The sequence below is a fragment of the Andrena cerasifolii genome, chromosome 3 (genome assembly GCF_050908995.1).
Source record: "Andrena cerasifolii isolate SP2316 chromosome 3, iyAndCera1_principal, whole genome shotgun sequence".
In the NCBI taxonomy this organism is placed as follows: Eukaryota; Metazoa; Arthropoda; class Insecta; order Hymenoptera; family Andrenidae; genus Andrena; species Andrena cerasifolii.
Window position 1 is genome coordinate 14,004,169 of NC_135120.1, and position 19,552 is coordinate 14,023,720.

General features: G+C 44.8%; 1 protein-coding gene across 7 annotated transcripts; it reads right to left on the reverse strand.

Annotated features, from left to right (window-relative positions):
* Nucleotides 1–2,335: 2,335 nt before the first annotated feature.
* On the reverse strand, nt 2,336–18,434 carry LOC143366808 (sodium- and chloride-dependent glycine transporter 1). 7 transcript variants are annotated; one of them, XR_013084826.1, is made up of 12 exons: nt 17,899–18,429; nt 15,785–16,063; nt 10,628–10,883; nt 9,465–9,623; nt 8,394–8,613; nt 7,365–7,536; nt 6,730–7,086; nt 5,815–6,024; nt 5,412–5,753; nt 4,134–4,368; nt 3,130–3,371; nt 2,337–3,027 (listed from the first exon to the last, which is right to left on the reverse strand). XR_013084826.1 is itself a non-coding variant. In XM_076808172.1 (11 exons), the coding sequence occupies exons 2-11, from the start codon at nt 15,830–15,832 to the stop codon at nt 3,205–3,207; spliced, it is 2,151 nt and encodes a 716-aa protein (XP_076664287.1). In that variant the 5' UTR covers nt 15,833–16,063; nt 17,899–18,434; the 3' UTR covers nt 2,336–3,204. The 7 variants fall into 7 exon arrangements, 6 of the variants coding, with proteins under 6 accessions (XP_076664287.1, XP_076664285.1, XP_076664286.1 ...); XM_076808172.1 differs by having other exon boundaries at nt 2,336–3,371; nt 8,394–8,601; nt 10,628–10,880; nt 17,899–18,434; XM_076808170.1 differs by having other exon boundaries at nt 2,337–3,371; nt 10,628–10,880; nt 17,899–18,432.
* Between the last annotated feature and the right edge of the window lie 1,118 nt (nt 18,435–19,552).

The following is a 19,552-nucleotide window of genomic DNA, read 5'->3' on the forward strand; positions in this document are numbered from 1 at the left end:
TCACATGCCAATCCCTCTGCTACCTATATTTCCCCTTTCCTCTCAACTAATTCATTCGCTTTCCTCCGTTTCTTTCTTCGCCACGTCACTTCAACATTAATTTCTTTGTAATATTTAACGATTCTTTTATGCTTGGCTTCATTTTGTACACGTAATATAAACTATGCGACGCGCACACCAGTGTACAAGCGTCTATAAATATATATAAATATATATATATACACGTTCATATATATATATGGATATATTTATATATGTATATTATATATATATATTCAATGTTTATATATACTATATGTATACCTGTAACGTTTGTATATTGTATACGTAGTACGATAAATGTTATACATACGGTTACATCTAGCAATACTTTACAAACGGGGTCACATAAAAAATAAAGAATCACGAATCTCTCATGTTTTATTGACTGTATACGTACGCGTAATTGTCACTGGCAACCCGACATCTCGCCTGGCTTAATGTTTTGTAGGTAATGCCTGTTTTAACAGCCGGATACGGTTGCGAAACGTTCCTCTTCTAACTTGTGCAGGCGGCATCACCCATCGCATTTCGCCACTGTCGCGTTAGTATTCGCGGCGCGCACGGTAGCTACTCTACTTCCCTGAAAGTCCTCGACAGCCCGAAATTAATAGGAATCGAAGGCGCGGGTGCACGGAAACGGTGTGCGCACCCGATAGTCGCTCTAATTCATGCGAAAATATTACATTACGCGGGCATAGGTAAACAGTTCGGACAGATCAAGCGTTCTTCGCACTCCTTCTATTCGTGTTCCCGGTCGAGCGGTGAGTTTAAGCGAACTATTCCTCCGATCGTATTTAAACAGTTGTTATACTTCGACGTTGCGTTTAAACGCTATCGTCTGTCCACTTAAATTCACTTTCCGACCCAACACGAGTGGCTCCGATTATAATTAACGCTTGAGAATTATACTCTCTATCCCGACGACTCCGTCGAGCTAACATTTAACGACAAATAATTTTATTCTCTCCTACTCGTGGTAATTACGTTTCTGCGGCGCTCGGCAATGCGACCCTTTAAACGCTGCACGGCGTTCATCGCGGTTTCAATGTCGATATCGCTGTTACTAATAATAATAATTACCACTTGGCCCTGGAAAGTCAGTGAAGTACTACATTCATGGCCGTTCCGTGGTTGCTTCCGGCTCAACGAGCACGGCGGTCGATATCAGAGAAAAAAGAATAATCCTGGGATAAAAATAAAGATTGACACGGTTCGGTAAACTGGCGGAATCATCAGGCTTCTTGAATATCGGAAAACAAAGCCGAACTTCGTAATTTCGAGAGTGCTATACATTATTTAAGTGGTCTACTGATTAGGTTCCTTATGTTTTCATCAAATGGAATCATATCAAGGTGGCGCGCCAGTGATTAAAGGGTCGAAACGTCGGGCAAAGATAGGGCAACAATCGCTACGATTGTTAAAAAAAAATATATTACAATCTCGCTGGGTAACGATTGCTGCGACTTGTGTTTTTGGAGGACATCGATAAGTGAACGCAGAACGAAGGATATTACCACTAATCGCGCTGTTCCTCGGAAGATAATACTGCCTACAGTTGAATCTCCTCGCACGTCGGCCCATTCGTGCGGTTCCTCCACTGAAATCACCGCGTTGACTCCTTCGATCGAGTAGTATCACCGTTAAAACCACCCCCGCGAATCCCGCCGGAAAGGTCGTCACGTTCCCATATATGTGTGTGTGTATTGTATAGAAATATTTCGCGTGCCAACGTCGACAAAATACTCAGCGTCCACGAAGCTACAAATTTTCCGAAACTGACGGCTCGTTAAATTTGCCCGACTTTAACGATCTCGTAACAATGAACCCTGCGCGGTTAAAGGATCTGTCGCGTAATTCCCTCGCGAGGGGTTTCGAGTTTAGACTGGCTAAAACTCGAACGCCTATCGCTAACATTAGCTAAGACTCGTAAGCGATTAAACGATGGTTGCCTGCAATCCACCGACTCGAAAGTTTTCAATAGTTTAATGTTCTGTGTTGTTCGTGTGTGTGTCTGTTGGGCGTAGCGATAAACACGTAACTTTCTTCGCTATGTAGTGCGTAGATGGTTAATTCCTTACGATCACTTTTATGTACAATCGAAAGCAGTGAAGTAGCGTTAATTCCTAATGTTTGTACATCGCAGCGTGTACGGAGCGTTTGCCGGGTTCCTCACGCCACGTGAATTTTACTAACGATCATACCATCTCGATCGTGCAACGCTACTTGCTTGAACGCTTCGACCAATCATGATTGCTAAACGATTCAACTAACAAGGGAACATCCCGAACCCGGAAATTCGAAAAATTCTGAAACTTCGTGAATATGTAGGGGATTTCCTCCTGATTACAACGCAATTTTTGTTTGCTGCCCAAATTCACTCGAAGGGGGTGGAATTAACCCCTGAAAATCCGGTTATTTTCCGATTTTCTGTTATAACGCGTGAACTGTATAATAATTTTTTTTACCAAATGCTAGATCTAATTAAAAGGAGTAATTTTTGTCTCGAAAATTTTTTTCTATCTCTTACATTTCGCGAGTTATAACACAAAATCGGAAAATAGCCGAATTTTCGGGGGTTAATTTCACCCCCTTCTAGTGAATTTGGGCAGCAAACAAAAATTGCGTTGTAATCAGGAGGAAATCCCCTACAGATTCACATAGTTTCAGAATTTTTTGAATTCCCGGGTTCGGGATCTTCCCTTGTAAGATTCGTGGTCACGACTACCGACGGTTTAACGAGCTCCTCGTCATTGTTCTAAATTAATACTCACAAATCCACCGTCAATCCGATGCCGAGATCTACGAGAGTGGAAGAAACGTGGAACAAGGCTTGGCGTGTTTCTCGTCAATGGGAACGCGCAATTAACCAGCATCTTGTACGTTCCCATTGAATCTAAATCGCGGGAACTGAAGGGTTTCCAAGTTATTCCCATGACCGAAACAGAAGAGTCTCGATTTGAAAATAGAAGCGTCTACTTTGTGGGGCTGGAATATATATAAAAAATAATCTCCGTATAAATCTCTCTCCGAAACGTTCGAAATCCCTACTTCAGCCGCCTCTCGACTCCATCTGCGGTATGAAACTACCTGTTACTGGGGTGTCGCGTGATTGGCGATAGACTCTTGGGCCGACTCGTCTTTACAGGTAAAGTGAACATCGTGTCAGACTTGTTGGGATGTGATTAAGTCGGTTTTACTAGAGTTCTTCAGGATCGATGGTCCAGGAAGCTTCTGAGCGGTGCCAGACGTGCCCGACGGCTGCACCATCATTGGTTGACCGTTCACCAGCACTATGGTGTCCCGTACGGAGTCGTATCCACATGCTGGTCCTGAATCACACGCAGCTTATGGCAGACATGGTTACAACAGCGCGACCGTTTCGGAGAATTCCACGAAATTCCACCGAAACTGTCCAAATGCCAAAAAACTTTCTGCAACGCATTTCAGAAATTTGTGCTTGCTCAAGGCGCTCAATTGATTACAATGCCACTGTGCGGACAAAACAACTGATACACGGTTAGTTAGTAAAGAAATAGCATCGCTATGACATATTTAAGAGTTCTGTAGCGGAGATAAGCTGGGATCTCACATTAGAAGAGGTCGTCATATTCGGCTACTTTACCCTATCTCCCACGAAAGCAGAACCTAATCACCCTTCTCGCGTTCGAACGCGGTCGAGTGTCAATTACCTTCCCCAAGTGCCTCGACGCTGATAATTAAACCGTTAAACCTCGTTGAAGCTTCGACAGACGGGACAGGATAATTTTCAATCAACCAAAAATCGTGGGCTGCAACACCCCCGCGCGTTGCGAGAGGCATTCGCCTCGTTATCGATCACGCCGGCACGCGCGTAGGCGGAAGGCCGCTGCTAGCATCTTCAAACGATTCGGTAGATGCTCGAGGAAAATACAGAAGCAATGGGAAGCGAGGTAACGGTTCGTGTTTCGACCGAGCGTTTAGACTCGTGACGTTCTTCTATTGTTCGCGGGAACTGGTGCCGTTGTGAGTAGGTTAACGCAGAGATAAACGTTCCACGGGACTGGTGGCGTTTAGCTCTGTTCTACCGAGGGCGTAATCGTGTTCCTGATTACCTGACGACGGCGTGTGAGTGAGGGTTCTCGACGGGGTCGAAAGGTTCCTGGAGGCCGGTCCCCAGCCGGAAGTCGGCTGCAGAAGCAGCTTCGCGCGCTGCCAGACGGTCGTCCTCTTACTTCTCTTCGTCTTCCCCTTCCCAGGCCTCTGGGAGGAGGGCCTGCTGCCGAAGTCGTCGTCGTCGTCGTCGTCGTCGTCGTAGGCTGGGCGACGTCGACGATCCCTTAGCTGATCCTGTAAAACACGCGAGTTTCCTTCTGTATCAACCCTCGTCCGTTCGGTCCCCCGCGATTCGAAATTCGAATGTCGCTAGGTAATCTAACGAGCATATAGTTTCCTGAAACGTTTCCCGTGTACACAGGAATAGAATTATGCTTCTGTGCGGGGAAGAAATATTTTAAGGGAAATCTGTGCCTGTTTCGAGCGAGACAGAGCTGGCGGAAGGAGCTTAATCGTGTCAATAGTATCAGTCTTACAAGGGGAGGCCGCGACATCTGGGACACGGATTTTGATGAATCTCATATATGTTGTAGTGTAGGTGTAGTAGACCAATATATGTCTCACCGGTTCGATTCTCACTGGGATAATTTTTTTTCTATAAATGTACTTTGTATTTCGAACGTGCTGGCTATAGCGGGTCTTTTATAAGCAAGCTTATCAGTCGCGTAGACGACGTATTTTCTTTTAAATTAAATGTAATGTCCACTAGAAACTAATTGTACAATTAAAATCGTACCTGAGGCCATACATTTTTTATTAAATGTGCATGGTGCTGTGAATTATATTGTTTCATTTGTTTTTACGATAAATGTCATATTTTAGAAGGTAAAAAATAGTACTTTATCATTTGAGGAATAAAACAATACAAAATACATTTATAGGAAAAAAATGATCCCAGGTGAGAATCGAACCGGTGAAAGTTCCGGGAGCGAGACCTGTTCTTTACACGCGCCGCTATTTATCATTTAGAATAAACTTCGCTATCGCTTCTGTTCGTCAACGCATAAACATCTTTTTTCATTAATATTTCGGAAACTCTGGGGTAGTGGACCAACATATGAGACATATATTGGTCTACTACACCTACACTACAACATATATGAGATTCGTCAAAATCCGTGTCCCAGATGTCGCGGCCTCACCTTGTTAGCGACAGATTTGAGAATACAACGACCACCTTGTTTTTCTGTCGGGCGATCAGAAGACACGGTGCTGTCTACCTTGAAATCCGTGGATAACGAATAACGTAGCGTAATGTTGTAACGTGGTATACGTACGAGAGTCAATCCAACGATGACCAGAACGGGTATTATTCCGATGACCCATCCAACGATGCTCGCCCATTGTGGATAGACGTAGTCACCGTACTTGAGCGGCTCGTATTCGATCCAGTTGAAGAAGAGAATGAACAGCAGGGTCGCTGGGGTGACCAGCTTCCACATCCAGGTCCAGAAGAACCTCCAGAGCCGACTTTGTAATCCAATCATAAGCTGCACGTCGTCGAGGAACCGATCAGCACCGTAGATCCAGGCGACCAGGACGCACTCGCTTATCGCGATCAGCAGCACCGAGCAATTGGCTGCGTACTTGTCCATCAGTTGCAGCCAGTACATGCCAGCCTGAAAGTGTACCATCAAGAGGTCGTATTCGATGGAACAGCCTGGTCTTCGTGAAGCTTACGTTGGTAGTGAAGACTATCCCTCCGGCGTAACCAAACACCGCGGCCGCCAGGACGACCCACAATTTATAGTTTCTCATTTGCGGGAATGCGTCGAGTATCGCTGTGGTGACAGTTTCCATCAGAGCGAATTGGGAATCAAGGCCCAAGGTGAGAAGCATCACGAAGAACAGCAGCGACCAGACTGGCGCCACTGGTAAACGAGCTACCACCTATTTTGTTTTAATAAAACGTTTACATTCCATATCGGAGATTTACGCGAGAGACTTACAACGGCTCGCGTATTTGTGTTACAGGAGTTCTAAAGCGTAGCTACTTACAAGGGAAGATTCTGGACTCGAAAATTCAAAAAATTCTGAAACTTTGTGAATAGGTAAGGGATTTCCTCCTGATTAGAACGCAATTTTTGTTTGCTGCCCAAATTCACTCGAAGGGGGTGAAATTAACCCTCGAAAATTCGGCTATTTTCCGATTTTGCGTTATAACTCGCGAACTGTAAGAGATAGAAAGAAAGTTTTAAGACAAAAGTTACTTCTTTTAATTAAATCTATCATTTGATGGAAAAATTATTTAACAGCTCCCAAGTTATAACACAAAGTCGAAAAATAACCGGATTTTCAGCGGTCAATTACACCCCCTTAAAGTGAATTTGGGCATCAAACAAAAATTGCGTTGTAATCAGGAGGAAATTCTCTACGTATTCACAAAGTTTCAGAATTTTTCGAATTTCCGAGTTCGGGATGTTCCCTTGTTAGTGAAGACTATCATAGTGCCTTTCGTTCGTCTCCTAGCTTCTATACCTACTTCTAATGAGATATAGTTCCCTAATGCGCGGAATTATTGTTCTAGCCGCTCTAAAGTATCACGAGGATTAACTCAGGATTTTCTAATCCGACGGTATCGTGTGATTCACTCGCCTCGGGGTACACGATGAACGCCAGGCCGGCGCCCTGGTCGACGACAGAGGCGACGGGGACAGAGAGCTCATGTGCCAGGAATCCGATCACAGAGAATATCACGAAACCAGCGAAGAACGAGGTGCAGATATTGCTGACGGCGACGATCAGCGTATCCTTGTAACAGTTGTTGTTGAACTTGTTGTAGGAGCTGAGCGTGATGAGCCCGCCCCAAGCTGGACTCAGGGCGAAGAAGATTTGAACGGCGGCGTCGCTCCATACTTTCGCCGACATTAATCGTCTCCAATCGGGCGTCAGGTAATATAGGATACCCTCCTTGGCGCCGGGGAGCAGAATGCCCCGTATGAAAAGGGCGACCTGAGAGCGGAACGAGAAAGTGCACGATTCGCTCCACCCTTAAAATCGACGAGGAGTCGCGCGGTAAAACTTGCGAAAAGCGGAGTGGAAGTAGTTTAATGCGGATGCAACAGAAGAAGGGGAAAGCAATTAGCAATCACGCGTGAGGGAATATTTAAATAACCAAAAACTTATAAATTTTCGAATAGAATTTTTTAAAATTACCAAGGGTGGAAACTATGGGATGAAATTGCTGGCTGGGAATTGAAGGTAATGATAGATTTAAAGGGCAGACGTACCAGAACGACGTATGGGAAGAGAGCAGTGAAGTAGACAACTTTCCCCGAGCTTTGGACACCTTTGCTCAGACAGAGGAAGACGATGATCCAAGCTAGAAGGAGGTTCACTGCCATCGCGGTTCGGACGGAACCTGTCTCCTCGATACCGCTGCTTATTCCCAGGACGTGGTTGCTGAATCGGAGGCGGATATACGATTTTAGTACACGTGAACCTTTCAAATTCCCTGACATGGTGTATGTAGTGTTCCTTCTCGAGAATGCTTTCTCGAGAATTTCTCGAGAAATTTTATAATTGCTTATTTCTTATTTCTGGAGAAATACTATAATTTCTCGAGAAACTTAAGTCTAGGAAAAATATTATAAATCTCAATTGTTTTCGTAAATGAATGTATTACTAGTTAATCGCGAACGCACAACCACATCTACAGTTTATAATACATCTTATTAATAACATTAGAACCTATATGAATTCCAATAGAAAATCACAGTACAGAAGATTCGATATTATTAACTGCTGAAGGTGCTCTTAAATTTTTATTTAAAAATTTAGAAAAATTGTATACTGAATTAAGTACCTAATGAGTTTCTTGTGGCTATTAATGAAGAAATATAGAAAAGAGGAGATAAGTCTATTATATGCCGTATAAAATTTTTGCATGATCCAGAATTTCTTCCAAAAGGGTTAAAAGACGCATTTTTTCATTTAACAGCTACGATACATATAACGTCAAAATATAACAGTAACAGATTTTGCCACAAAAAAAGAAATAGATTAGCTGACGCTACATTAGACGCATTTTGCTATTTAGAAGAAAATTTTAAAACCAAAAAGTAATGTTTCGCTTTGTACAAATTTTATATTAAATAATTCTCGAGAAATATGATCTCATTTCTGATTTCTCGAGAAACAAAAAATATGGAGAAATCAGGAACACTAGGTGTATGGTGTTCGAATAAAGGAGCGACGAAAAACTTTGGTTTCCAATTGTATGGAAGTGGGTAGAAAAGGAAGAAATGGCGAATTCTTACTTGAAATATTCCTCAGCCGGTGGTTTTCTAATGGCGTTAGTGATATTCTCGATAGTCAGGCCCATGGAGGCCATTTGGGTGGAGTTCAAGCATCTCCCTTTGAAGTAGCTAGTGTTTTGAGACGCACACTCGTCGGCAGCTTCTGGCATGAAGCAATCCTCCGTGCTCCACGGCGGCTCGCATTTGCTCCATGGCAGTGTGCCGGCTCCTACAGACGTCGCTAATGATATTTAGTTCACGGTAAGGAGAGCAGTCAATAGATCTTGAGATTTTCTATGAAATATGCACGGGTGACACTTCTGAAGCGATCCGAGGCATGAATTAACGCAATCGTACGAAGTATCTTATCTCGTAGCTGAATAGTTACTTAGGACGTGGGGTCCACATTTTACATAAAAAAGAGTTATAATAAACGTGTTTATTAACTGGGTTCAAACGTATCGCAGGTACCCTAACTTGTTTGCTGTTTGATAACAGATGAATAAATGTGTATCTCCTTTATTCCTAATAGCTTTACTACTCGGCTGCGCTAAAAATTTAGATTCTGATTTTATAAAAAAAAAATTTTATTTATTTTTGGTGAAAATAGACAAATTCATCTAGATTAACTAGGCACGATGAGCTGGGACACATTTCATGACCCCAGAGTTGACCGTTCGAAAGTTTCTAGGCGACAGACAAACACACAAACACTTTCTGCTTTATACATCAAGATGAATTTTATTAACGTAATATATAAATTTGAATAAAGCCATTGATGTAGCTTTTCCAAAATTAATGTCTCTTCTGTACGAAGATTTCTCGTGTGGCGCCTCCCCTAAACCTCCCCTAGTTTCGTCCCTATTATTTCGTAACCCTTGAAGGCCACCTACGATTGAAAATAGATAATATTTCGCGACCTCCCCTCGAACCAGGTAACAAAGCATTTGTAATCTATTTTCATTCCGCTCGTATAATGTACGATTGCAGCAAAAACGATATCGCCCTGTGAGAAATCGATACCCCAACAATCCCATCCCGCATGTGCATCGTGGAAAACGCGATGATGATTGTCGAGCGATGAAAGCTCACCAGTGATGGAGACGAAGATGTAATAGAGAGTCCAGGCGATGATCAGATTGTAATACAGCATCACAATGGAGCTGACCAACACCATCCCGTATCCCAAGCCGCACAGCAAGGGGCAGAACTGTTTGTAGGCTGCCACTGGGCCAAGGCTCGCGTACTGCCCTGAGGGAGAATATCGAGGAGGGAAAAAGGAAGCCGATCAGTATAATCATGGTTGGTAGCAATGCGCCTGCAATTCGAGCGAAGCGGGGCCGAGTATCGAGTCGCGCGGGGCCGATATGACGAGTGCCTGGGGTTCACCTGGTGCCTAAAAATAACGTTACGTAACCCGGTAACGACGCGCGGATCCTCCATTGATCGTTCCACTTCACGGAATCAACAGCGGGGGACGAAACCTGACCTTGGGGAGCGCGGCAATTATTGAGCGTCCCGCGTCTATGTTCTTAAAACGAACGGTCTATTTCCATGCCACTCGATACGATACGCGCGATAGCTTACTACGGTCCCGCCGCGGCAATCGCGGATACTTTATTCCTGGTTGCAGCCACTTCAGAGTGCCCGGTAAAACCTGACGCCACAGCGAGGCAAAGATCGCGGAGGGGTGCGCGGCGCCGGGATTAAAACTTTCTTGATTCCCTGCTTGAAGGAATCGCCCGCTCGCTCCGAAAGTTTTCACACGTTCCAGTTAGACTGGGTTAATCGATACTCGTTCTGCGACTGGGGGCTTCATGCCCCGACCCTTCCTTGGCGAAACTGATTTCACGAATATCCTGATTCGATCAAGGTTCGAAAAGGAGACGAGTCCCGAGACGTATGTTCATGTACCAAGTTACCGGGTCCTCTCGGCGACCTTCGAGGAAATAAAGTTATCCGCCCGTTCGTTACAGTAATTCCCCGTTATGAGTCCGTTTTTTCCTCCCGTTGACAGTCCGGCGACTGTCCCCCACCATTTCTTGGAAGCCTGCGGACGAGAGGAAACGAAAGAGTCGACACAGCCACTGGCCGCGCGGAATCATGTCCGCAGGCCACTATGAGCCCGCCGCCAGCCCCGTTCGTCGGACTCATAACGGGGGGTTACTGTATGTAGAGGTAGATGCTTTTACGTGAGATTCTAAGGAGATTGAATTATTCATCGAGGCTGCAGGGGAAGCGATGGTGTATCTTACCTAAGGAAAGTTCCATGAACATGAGTGGCAGCCCGGCGATAATGAGCATCACCGTGAACGGTATCAGAAATGCACCCCCGCCGTTCGAGTAGCAGAGGTAAGGGAAGCGCCAGACATTTCCCAGGCCTACGCTGTACCCCAGAAGGGACAGCAAGAAGTCGAATTTCCCCGTCCATGTGCCTCGTTCTGGGTGCTCCTCCTCGCCAGCCTGCAGCGGCGCTTGGCTGTTCGCCACCGAATACTTGTCTTCGTTCTGCTATAAAAAGCACAACGAACGAGCATTTAATTCCATTTTGTATTCCACTTTGTCCCTTACTCCTTCGCAACAGTATACACTACTGGAAATATTCATCGCCTCAAAATTCAGGTTCTATGAAAAAATCTTCCTAACTCCATGATTGATAAAGTAGTTGAAAGTAATAGTACTTTCCGAGTATTAATACTAAATGAGGTGGGAGTGCATACATGCTAAATATTGCGAAGCAATAAGTATTTCCAGTACTGTATATTACAATGGAATTTATTAGAGGAGAGATGATAGGTATACAGAATTATTACCGCGGAGTGATAGCAATCACGAAACGTATTTATATTAAATTTAGACATTACATTTCGAAGAGGTTCGAAGAGATACTTGGTAGATCTGAATTCAATGGGTTCCGATCTTTACGAAGTCATAAAGCGTACTGTAGATTCACAGGACTGTTCTTAATTACTTGTCAATACTATAAGGGATGAATCTCGGGCACAGAAAGATGAGAGAATCGAAATGTCGTATGGTAGACACGTATTTGTCATTCGAGGACAAGTTTCCGTAGCTGTTTAACCAGTTTGTCACTTGAAATCACAGTAATAAGCAGCAGTCCGTTGCAGAGCGATGGAGCAGGGATTGTGGCAGTGGTAAGCATCGAATTGGGTCAGACCGCGGTGTAGAGCGTGTTCCGCGTATTCTTCCTCAACTTGGTGTGATTCAAGACTGACGCCTAAATATCCCATATATTCTTTGCACCCTAGATTCACCCCTTGATGTATCAACGACTGAAAATCACCCTGTGAAGCAACAGAAGCTTGTCTCTGGACCAAACGGGGATTTGCACGTTTCGCGATTTTCCCTCGCATCAATCTCCCTCATTGGTCCTGATTCGATTCGCGCAGGGGTGTCGTGCAGTGCAACGTCTTGGCGAAGCAAACTGCAATGTCTGCGAAATTTCCACAGCAATTGCTAACGATAATGACCACTGGGAAATCAGACCTAACAAATTGGTTAAACGTTTGAATCCACCGTGCTTCGTCTAACTTTACCATCGTCTAAAGTTCTACCGAGTAACGTGTATATCGTCGACAGCTGGAGGCTGGTCTGCGAGACACACGTGTCAGGTGCAACGTAAGATCGATCGGTTCGCTTTTGTGTGACGTGATGCGCGTGTGGTGCGTGGAAGCGTGATGTTATCAAAACATCGGGATTCTCTAATCAGGATGCATAGGTTAAAGGAAATTGCCATGAACCTATTCGGAAAATACATATGTACATTTGAATCCTCGGTTCTCAAGGGTTTATACCTAATTGAAATCCTGATTTTCTTTTGTGCAAAAATCACGCGAATAAATCAAGATTTCAACTTTAAATAGCCGCCATTTTGTTTTAAACTAATATTTCGGAAAATTCTCTCCGTCAACCTGAGGATATATTAATATACTAACGATATCTTTTTGTTTTTTGATTTTAGATAATCTGGTTCCAAGTGGCAGTGCTCGCCGCAAAACCAAATTTTTAAAAATGCTTCTTGGATGTCGGCTGTTCCTTTATTATAAACATAAATATTTTTCTACGAAAAAATTACCAAATGTTCTTTAAATGTTGCTCTTTTAAGCGCAAAAAGTTTTGTAAACATATACGCTTCCACTTCTTCAAAAAAAATTCACAAATATTCGCCTCTTTTCGGCCGCCTGACTAGGTATAACCCCTTAAGGGAGTAGACCACTGTAAAAATCGGAAAAATCGATTTTTTTTCAAATTTTCTGAAAGACGTACGTTTCAAGAGTGCTCTTTCCCAAAGTTTATGAAGAAATTCGCAAAATTGACGGAGATATAATATTTTCCGTACAGGAAGCGGATTTATGAATTTGATTGAAAAAAAATAATTTCTTACCCTTCGATATGTACATTATCAACTATACTCAGCAATACATTGATTTACTTGTGTTGTTTGGTTGAAATAAATTCCTGAAAATACACTTACATTTCGGACCGTTACAGTGGTCTGCCCCTTAATTGTGAAACACCAAACTCGTAAAATTAACTGTTATATGTGAGACACACTTAACTCTGAATTTTTAATAAAGCAAGAACAGGTCGGGTGTAATAATAATAATGTGAACAATTCTGTTCTATGATTATACGCTCTTTTATATTTTCAAATAGAAAATCGGTCGAGTACTTTCGAAAATGCTTCTGCAAGCTTGAAATTCATTTCGCCGGGAAACGACGAGCAAGAGCATTTAAATTGCAATAAAATGTACAATTTGATTGAGATGCCTTGGTATTGTTAGTAGGTCGCAATAAATCGCAAATTCGTGATGCGAATAGATATATATATATATATTAAACAGCAGACGTGATATTGGAAACGGCAGAATATTTAGAAGAACGTTGTCTAAAGCGATACTTTTAAGCCGTAATTCATATAAAATATAACAAATGCACATTATATAAGTAAAATTAAAGTAGTTTTTTTGATAAATTATATTTTTTATTCGCATTTTTGTGAAGGCACAATAAAATACCATTTTGTACACCTATGTGTATAAAATGATCGACGAACATTAAAAAGCATTTGATTTATAAACTGTTATTTAAGTAAAAACAGAAATTAAATTCGATCACAAAATATACGAACATAATAAATTAAAAGAATCTTCTAAAAAAATCATTTCTTAGATAATTTTAAAATCAACTAACAATTAACATAAGAAAAGGAGATCAATTTCACAGTCTCTTTTTCTCGCGCACTACCTGGGATTCCTGGAACCATTTTACCCTGCTAGAGAGGGATCATATGACCTCAAACACCCAACTCATATTCAGTGGTTGAATGTAACGTTGAATTATTACACGCGGTAACGAAACATAAATTAAATTATTGTTTAATTGTCATTAAATCCGCGAAAAAATCAGCTGTCACATTAAACCGTTTATGACAAAGGGTACCTACACGACATTGCAAAAGATCTCACCTTTGATAAAAAGCAGTAATTTTGATCTTTTCTCGATTATAACACACATAGCGCTGATATTCGGATGACACTTGACGACGAGCGGTCAGAACTCTTGTACATCGATATTCCGAGATAGCACCAGTAATTACCGCGGACCAGCTAGGAATCACTTTACCTCGAGGGATCGTTTTAAACACCTATATCACGCGCATTTTGCACGTGCGACCCTTATTTTATCTCGATAATACTTTCCACGCATCTCGTTCTATATGCTCAGCGATTGAGCGGGGATCATTTGCTTTTCAGAGAAAGGCACAATTTTTTTTCAGAGGAAGAACATCAAAAGCAAACTGAAAGTAAATAATTCTACAAATTACTACTACGCAGATCAGCGATGGAGTGTGCTTTGAATTATTCAGAGTTGCGTACCTTGCTTTTAAATTCCATTTAACAGGATCTGTCGAACATTCATTCTTTTCTACGTCTCAGTGGTTTACACTACCTGGGGTTTACACGTCTCTACCGTCAAAGTTCAATCTCTTTTTGAACACGCTGCTTTCAACATCGTATTCCTCGAAAAGAGGAAGACACTTTGCGAACCAAGGTTCATGGAATGCCGAAACATTTTGGTCGCTCGGTGGCGCGTGGCTTTATTTTCCCCTGAGCTGCGCAATCTGCGCTAAGCTTCGCTTCGCCGAAATGTAACACGGACTGATAAGGAATTAATTCGCGAAGAAGGACAGCCAAAAAGATTGAACGAGCCATTCAGCGGTTATTTCTTTGTCTCTTTACATATCTACGTGATAGATGTTCGCATTAAGGTCGCGTTGTGCTCGCCGCGTATACTTGAGATATTCTCGCGGCAATTTTTTAAGCGTTTCGCCTTGGTGCTCGGAATTAAATCCCGAGGAGAGCCCATTCAGGCAAATTTCATTTTCGAGATGGATTCTGGCTCCCAGAGAGCGCGCCCGCCATCGATTTCCCCTGGAAGCCTGAGCCCTACCAGGAATATCTCGCCCCGATTGTACCGGATCGCGAAAATCCTAAACTGAATGTTCGGTATGCAAATGTCAAGCCTTGACAACTTGACGCCGCAACCGATGCGATTATACGATCCAACCTTTCCGTGCGCGCTCACACGTTTCGCAATAATCCCCAGGAGAGTTGTAGATCAATCCTAATTTAGAGAAGATCCAGAGCAACGGCTTTTAACTTGAATCTCAGTCGAAGCTTGCGTAACTATGACCACGTTAAGTATATACAAGGTTTAATGGAGAAGTGGAAATTTTAAAGAAATATATATCGGATGCAAATTAGTCTTCTTGAATACCAAGATGGCTAGAGCATTACAATTACACCCAAGGAAGATCAAAATAATCTCTTCCTTTTCTCCCTGACACATAAACGCAGGACAAGAGCCGCGAAGCTGTCGCGCGAAGAAGAGTTTTCGGGACGATCGCGTGAAAACGAAAACGAAACGTGAGCTGTTGAACGATAGACTTTCAGGTGCCTGCGAAACGGTACGATTTTAAAAGCCCGCGGATGGAGGAGGAACGACTGAACAGTGGTGGTCCCACGGTCTATGTAAATGTAGGATAGAACGACGGGGTCGGTCCAAAGTGGTTGGAAAAGTTGGCATCCCTCTGAACGATCGCTTGAGCAAGAAGAGTGCGCGCGCGGGCAGGGGCGCGCAATTTCCACAATTAGATGGAAGTAAATGGAGTTAAATGGAAAACGTCCCGACAATTACATTCTTCGGTCCGCTCCGAGATTCCCTCCACTTTCTCGGTATATCGAGTGCCGCTCGACTTTCACGTGAATTGGCAAGCTCCGGTTCGCCGAAGTATACCTTAAGCCGTCTAACGAGATTTCCCCTCTGCGCGTAGGTGGATGGACCGGGGGATTATAGGAACGCTGAACTGTGGAAAGCGGTCTACTCACGTCCCAGCATTCCAGGAAGGGACGAATCCTTGGTGAGGACTCCTCCATCCTCCGAACTGGCACCGAACGCGTCTACCAAGTCAGTTGAGCCTTCTCCTCCTCATGCTCTGCGAACGTCTGATAGCTCGTGCTGGAACGTTTGCTCTGGATCCACTGGGGTCCATTGTTAATTCGAGTCTCCTTTCGAACCGAACGCCTCGTTGGCTCCCATTTTGTCGATTCCTCGCTGCGTATTCTGCGAGTCGATGCTCATTCTTCAGTGTACCATCCGTCTGCCTTCTGGAAAAAAACCCGCAGCCACTCAGAATACCCCTGCCTCTGCGCCGACATAGAAACGAATGGTTGTGTAACGAAGCAGCCGTGTGTCTTTCGCGCCTCCCAAACAAACGGTACACCTTGTATTCAGTGTTTTTCTAGCAATGCTACGTGTGGCACGGTCGCTTCAGAAGGGATTATCAGGGCTGGTTGGCGGACTGGCTACCGTTTAACGCTTACGAAACGGCCCAGGCCGCTAAACAATAACTATTCACGTCCTAATTGCTGTTATCAAGTTCACACCAGATACACGGCCACGCAATAACGTAGTTACTCCTTCCAATGCTGGCCGCTTTGTAACTGACAGTCCAGGCCACGCCGTATTTTACCCCGCCCACCGTTTCCATCGTTCCCTTTTCTCCGTGCTAATTGCAGGCCTCGGGCAGCTACAGCATCGATTCTGTGGAAGTATCGCTTATCCCAGAGGTAGCCGGTGTTTCTGAAGCTTTAAACTTATCGTGATCGTCAGGACGATGGCAACGTACAATCGAGTTGGCAGTACTAGAGAGGAGAGACGTGCCCTGTTCTAACGTCCCTGAGCGCATCGACAAATCGTTAAAAATTATATCGTACAGTCGATCGTGTCCCGCGTAACGTGGAACGTTCCACTCGCAAACAGAGATGGAACGTAGGGTATTTATTTTAAATTGCTTTCGCGAGACGAATGTCGAGGATCTTAATGGTCGAGCTGGAAAAGCACAACGCGATTCGGATTAATCGGATTAATTCTGCTACGGTCAGGAGCGAGCTGATCGGATCGACAATCAATTAATACGCGATAGGAGAAGTTGATAAGCGAATCGATCCCGATTAGAATCTGCCTGTGAGGATACGAGAAGAGAGGTGTGGTTAATGTTAACCGTCAGCTGTTGACCTTGCCCGTGACAGCTCTCATCTTTAACCTTTCCGACGCGGGGGGCTGCTGCTTGAACTGCGCCCTCGTTCCGCGGGATCTTATATCTCATTATTTTTAATCGCCTGCGTGGAAAACGGATGCTCTTTTGTCCGCTTGAGGCGAGACCCGAGCGCCCAGTGAACATGCCACAGAATCTTCTGTACCATTCGAACCAAGATTCGGATTCAAATTCGATTTGGAATAATTAAGTCATTGGCAGTGCATCTGTATTAAGCGAAGTTTCAAAGTTCATGGATGCAAGCAAGCATCCCGGTAGGAATTCTCACTCAGTGCTGCGTAACGCGACGTCTATACGCTCCCTCATTGCCCCGTGTAATTACAGGCACGCTTAAATGTCACCCGGCCGACCATAATCGTAGTTCATCACTACGCACATGCTCGACCCTTCGCAAACTCACGTAAACCCTGGCCCGATGGTGGATTAACTCCTAGCGGAATCTGTGTCGATGTAACTCGCCCCGAGCGAGAAGCACCTGACTTCCAGCTGGTCTTACGCGTTCAACCCTTGCTCGATTGCATCGATTATGTCAGTGAGACTACGCGAAAGCAATGATCTCAACGGTCACACGCGGAACGGAGCGAATAAAGTGTAACGAGTGTAACGGGGCTGTCAAACGAATGCGAGATAGCGAAGAAAATGGCACTTGAAGTTTATCTGTGGACTCACGGCGCGCAGGGATCGAGATAGCACCCCGAGGTGGTGGAAGGAGCCGTCCTCTTGATCATGAAAACAGAGGGTCGCCGCGGTCACGAAATTTCTGGCAGGGTTCAGCCGTTACGCAAGAGGGAGAGTGTCGTTCACCGCGACGAGGGAGCGAATCGCCTCCCAGGCGAGCGCCAGCTAGCTTAACCCCCGTAACCGGGCGCAAACTCGATCACGCACCTGAATTATGCCTGGTGACGCAACCTGTCGGCACGGGGACGGGAATTCGGCTTGGCCGGTGGTCGATCAGCTGTGGCCGGTACCGTAGCCCGCGCTGCCATTGGGGAACTTGGCGATCGGCGTGCCAAGGTCAGAGACACGCACTATCACTGGTTTTCAGGGTCACAGCCACGAGGTACGAGAGCACAACAGACGGCCAGAATAGACAGAATCGTGGGGGAGGGGTGTCGCTGGTGTTGTAGCTGGCGTGCTCCCGATGACAGCGAGACCACCCCTTAACGATGCCCCCGTGGTCGTCGCTGGTGAGTGGAGTGTAGCGGAGAGGGCTGTGATAGAGAGCCGAGACGACTAGACGAGACGAATGGACGGACAGACAGTGGAAACGGTCCGTGCCCGGGCAACCAGCCAGCCAGCCAGCCAGCCTGCCTGCTTATGGGAGAGCTTTTCCACTTGCAGCACCCCAGTCGACCCTGTCGAGCCTCGAACTCGACGGATCGATCGATATTACTGCTCCTGCGAGCTGCGTCCTACCCTAAACCTTGCATTCTCTCTTCCCTCCTCTCTCCCTTTCTCGCACCCTCTCTCACCCTCTCTCACCCTCTGTCAAACCCTCCTCCTGCTTCTCTCTCACTCTCTCTCTCTCTCTCTCTGTCTGTCTCTTCTCTCGGCCACTTCACCACCTACTCTCCGCCTCCAGTAGCCACCTTCTTCTCCGGCTGCACCGAAACACTCTAGCTTTTCTTCTTTTTTCCCCGGAAAAACGCTTCTTCGGCCTTGCGATACCGTCTTTGTTCTTCTTTTTTTTTTTTTACCCCCACCGCTTGGTCTGTGTCTTCCTTTGTAAGGGTGCCTGCTCTCCATAACAAGCGCGCGTAATGCTCTTCCCTGTATTACGAGTTCAGTGTTGTTTACTCTGTCAATCTATTGAGGAAGACTGGTGCTTTTCTCGCGAGACCCTCTTTTTTCACGGCCTCGTCTGTCTGTATAAGGTTATTCTGGCTTTCCCGATAATTGTACCGTAATTTAGTGCATCTCATTTCTTTCTGCGCGGTGTGCCATCCTCTCCCTCGTTACCCGTGGATCGTTGTTGGAGATTCCTCCTCGTTTCCATTCTTCAGCGGATGATGAGTTTCAAGTTTGTCCCAACTTTGCTCGATCCTACTTATCTCGTTAATTTCTACCCGCAATCACGCTCCATACACGTACGCCCCTAATTTCTGTTTCACTGTTGCTATTATGCACCTATTTAGGAAATTGGTCTCTTGCTTCTTCGTTCCTTTTGCCAGCCTCCATCCGCGCGCGGCTACTTTACATATCTTACCTCTGCACACCCGCCAAGTTTCCTGGTCGCCCTTTTCATATTTCACGTCCACGTCTACCGACTTGCTCGTGACACAGGGGCAAAATTTTCTATTCCATGCATCGCCATCGGACGGAGAGGAAAAAGAGCGCAAACACGTTTCGGGCAAAGCGATCACATCCACGTCGACGCGAGTCACGGGCGCAGCGGCGTTGGCTTTGACACGGGGTAGACTATAAAATATTCTACCCTTAACACGCTGTCACTCTGTGGACATTGATTAAGAGGAAAATTAATTAGCTTCGCCGTGGACAGCAACCGATTTCGATTCAGGTGTTTGCGTTCTAAAAAGGG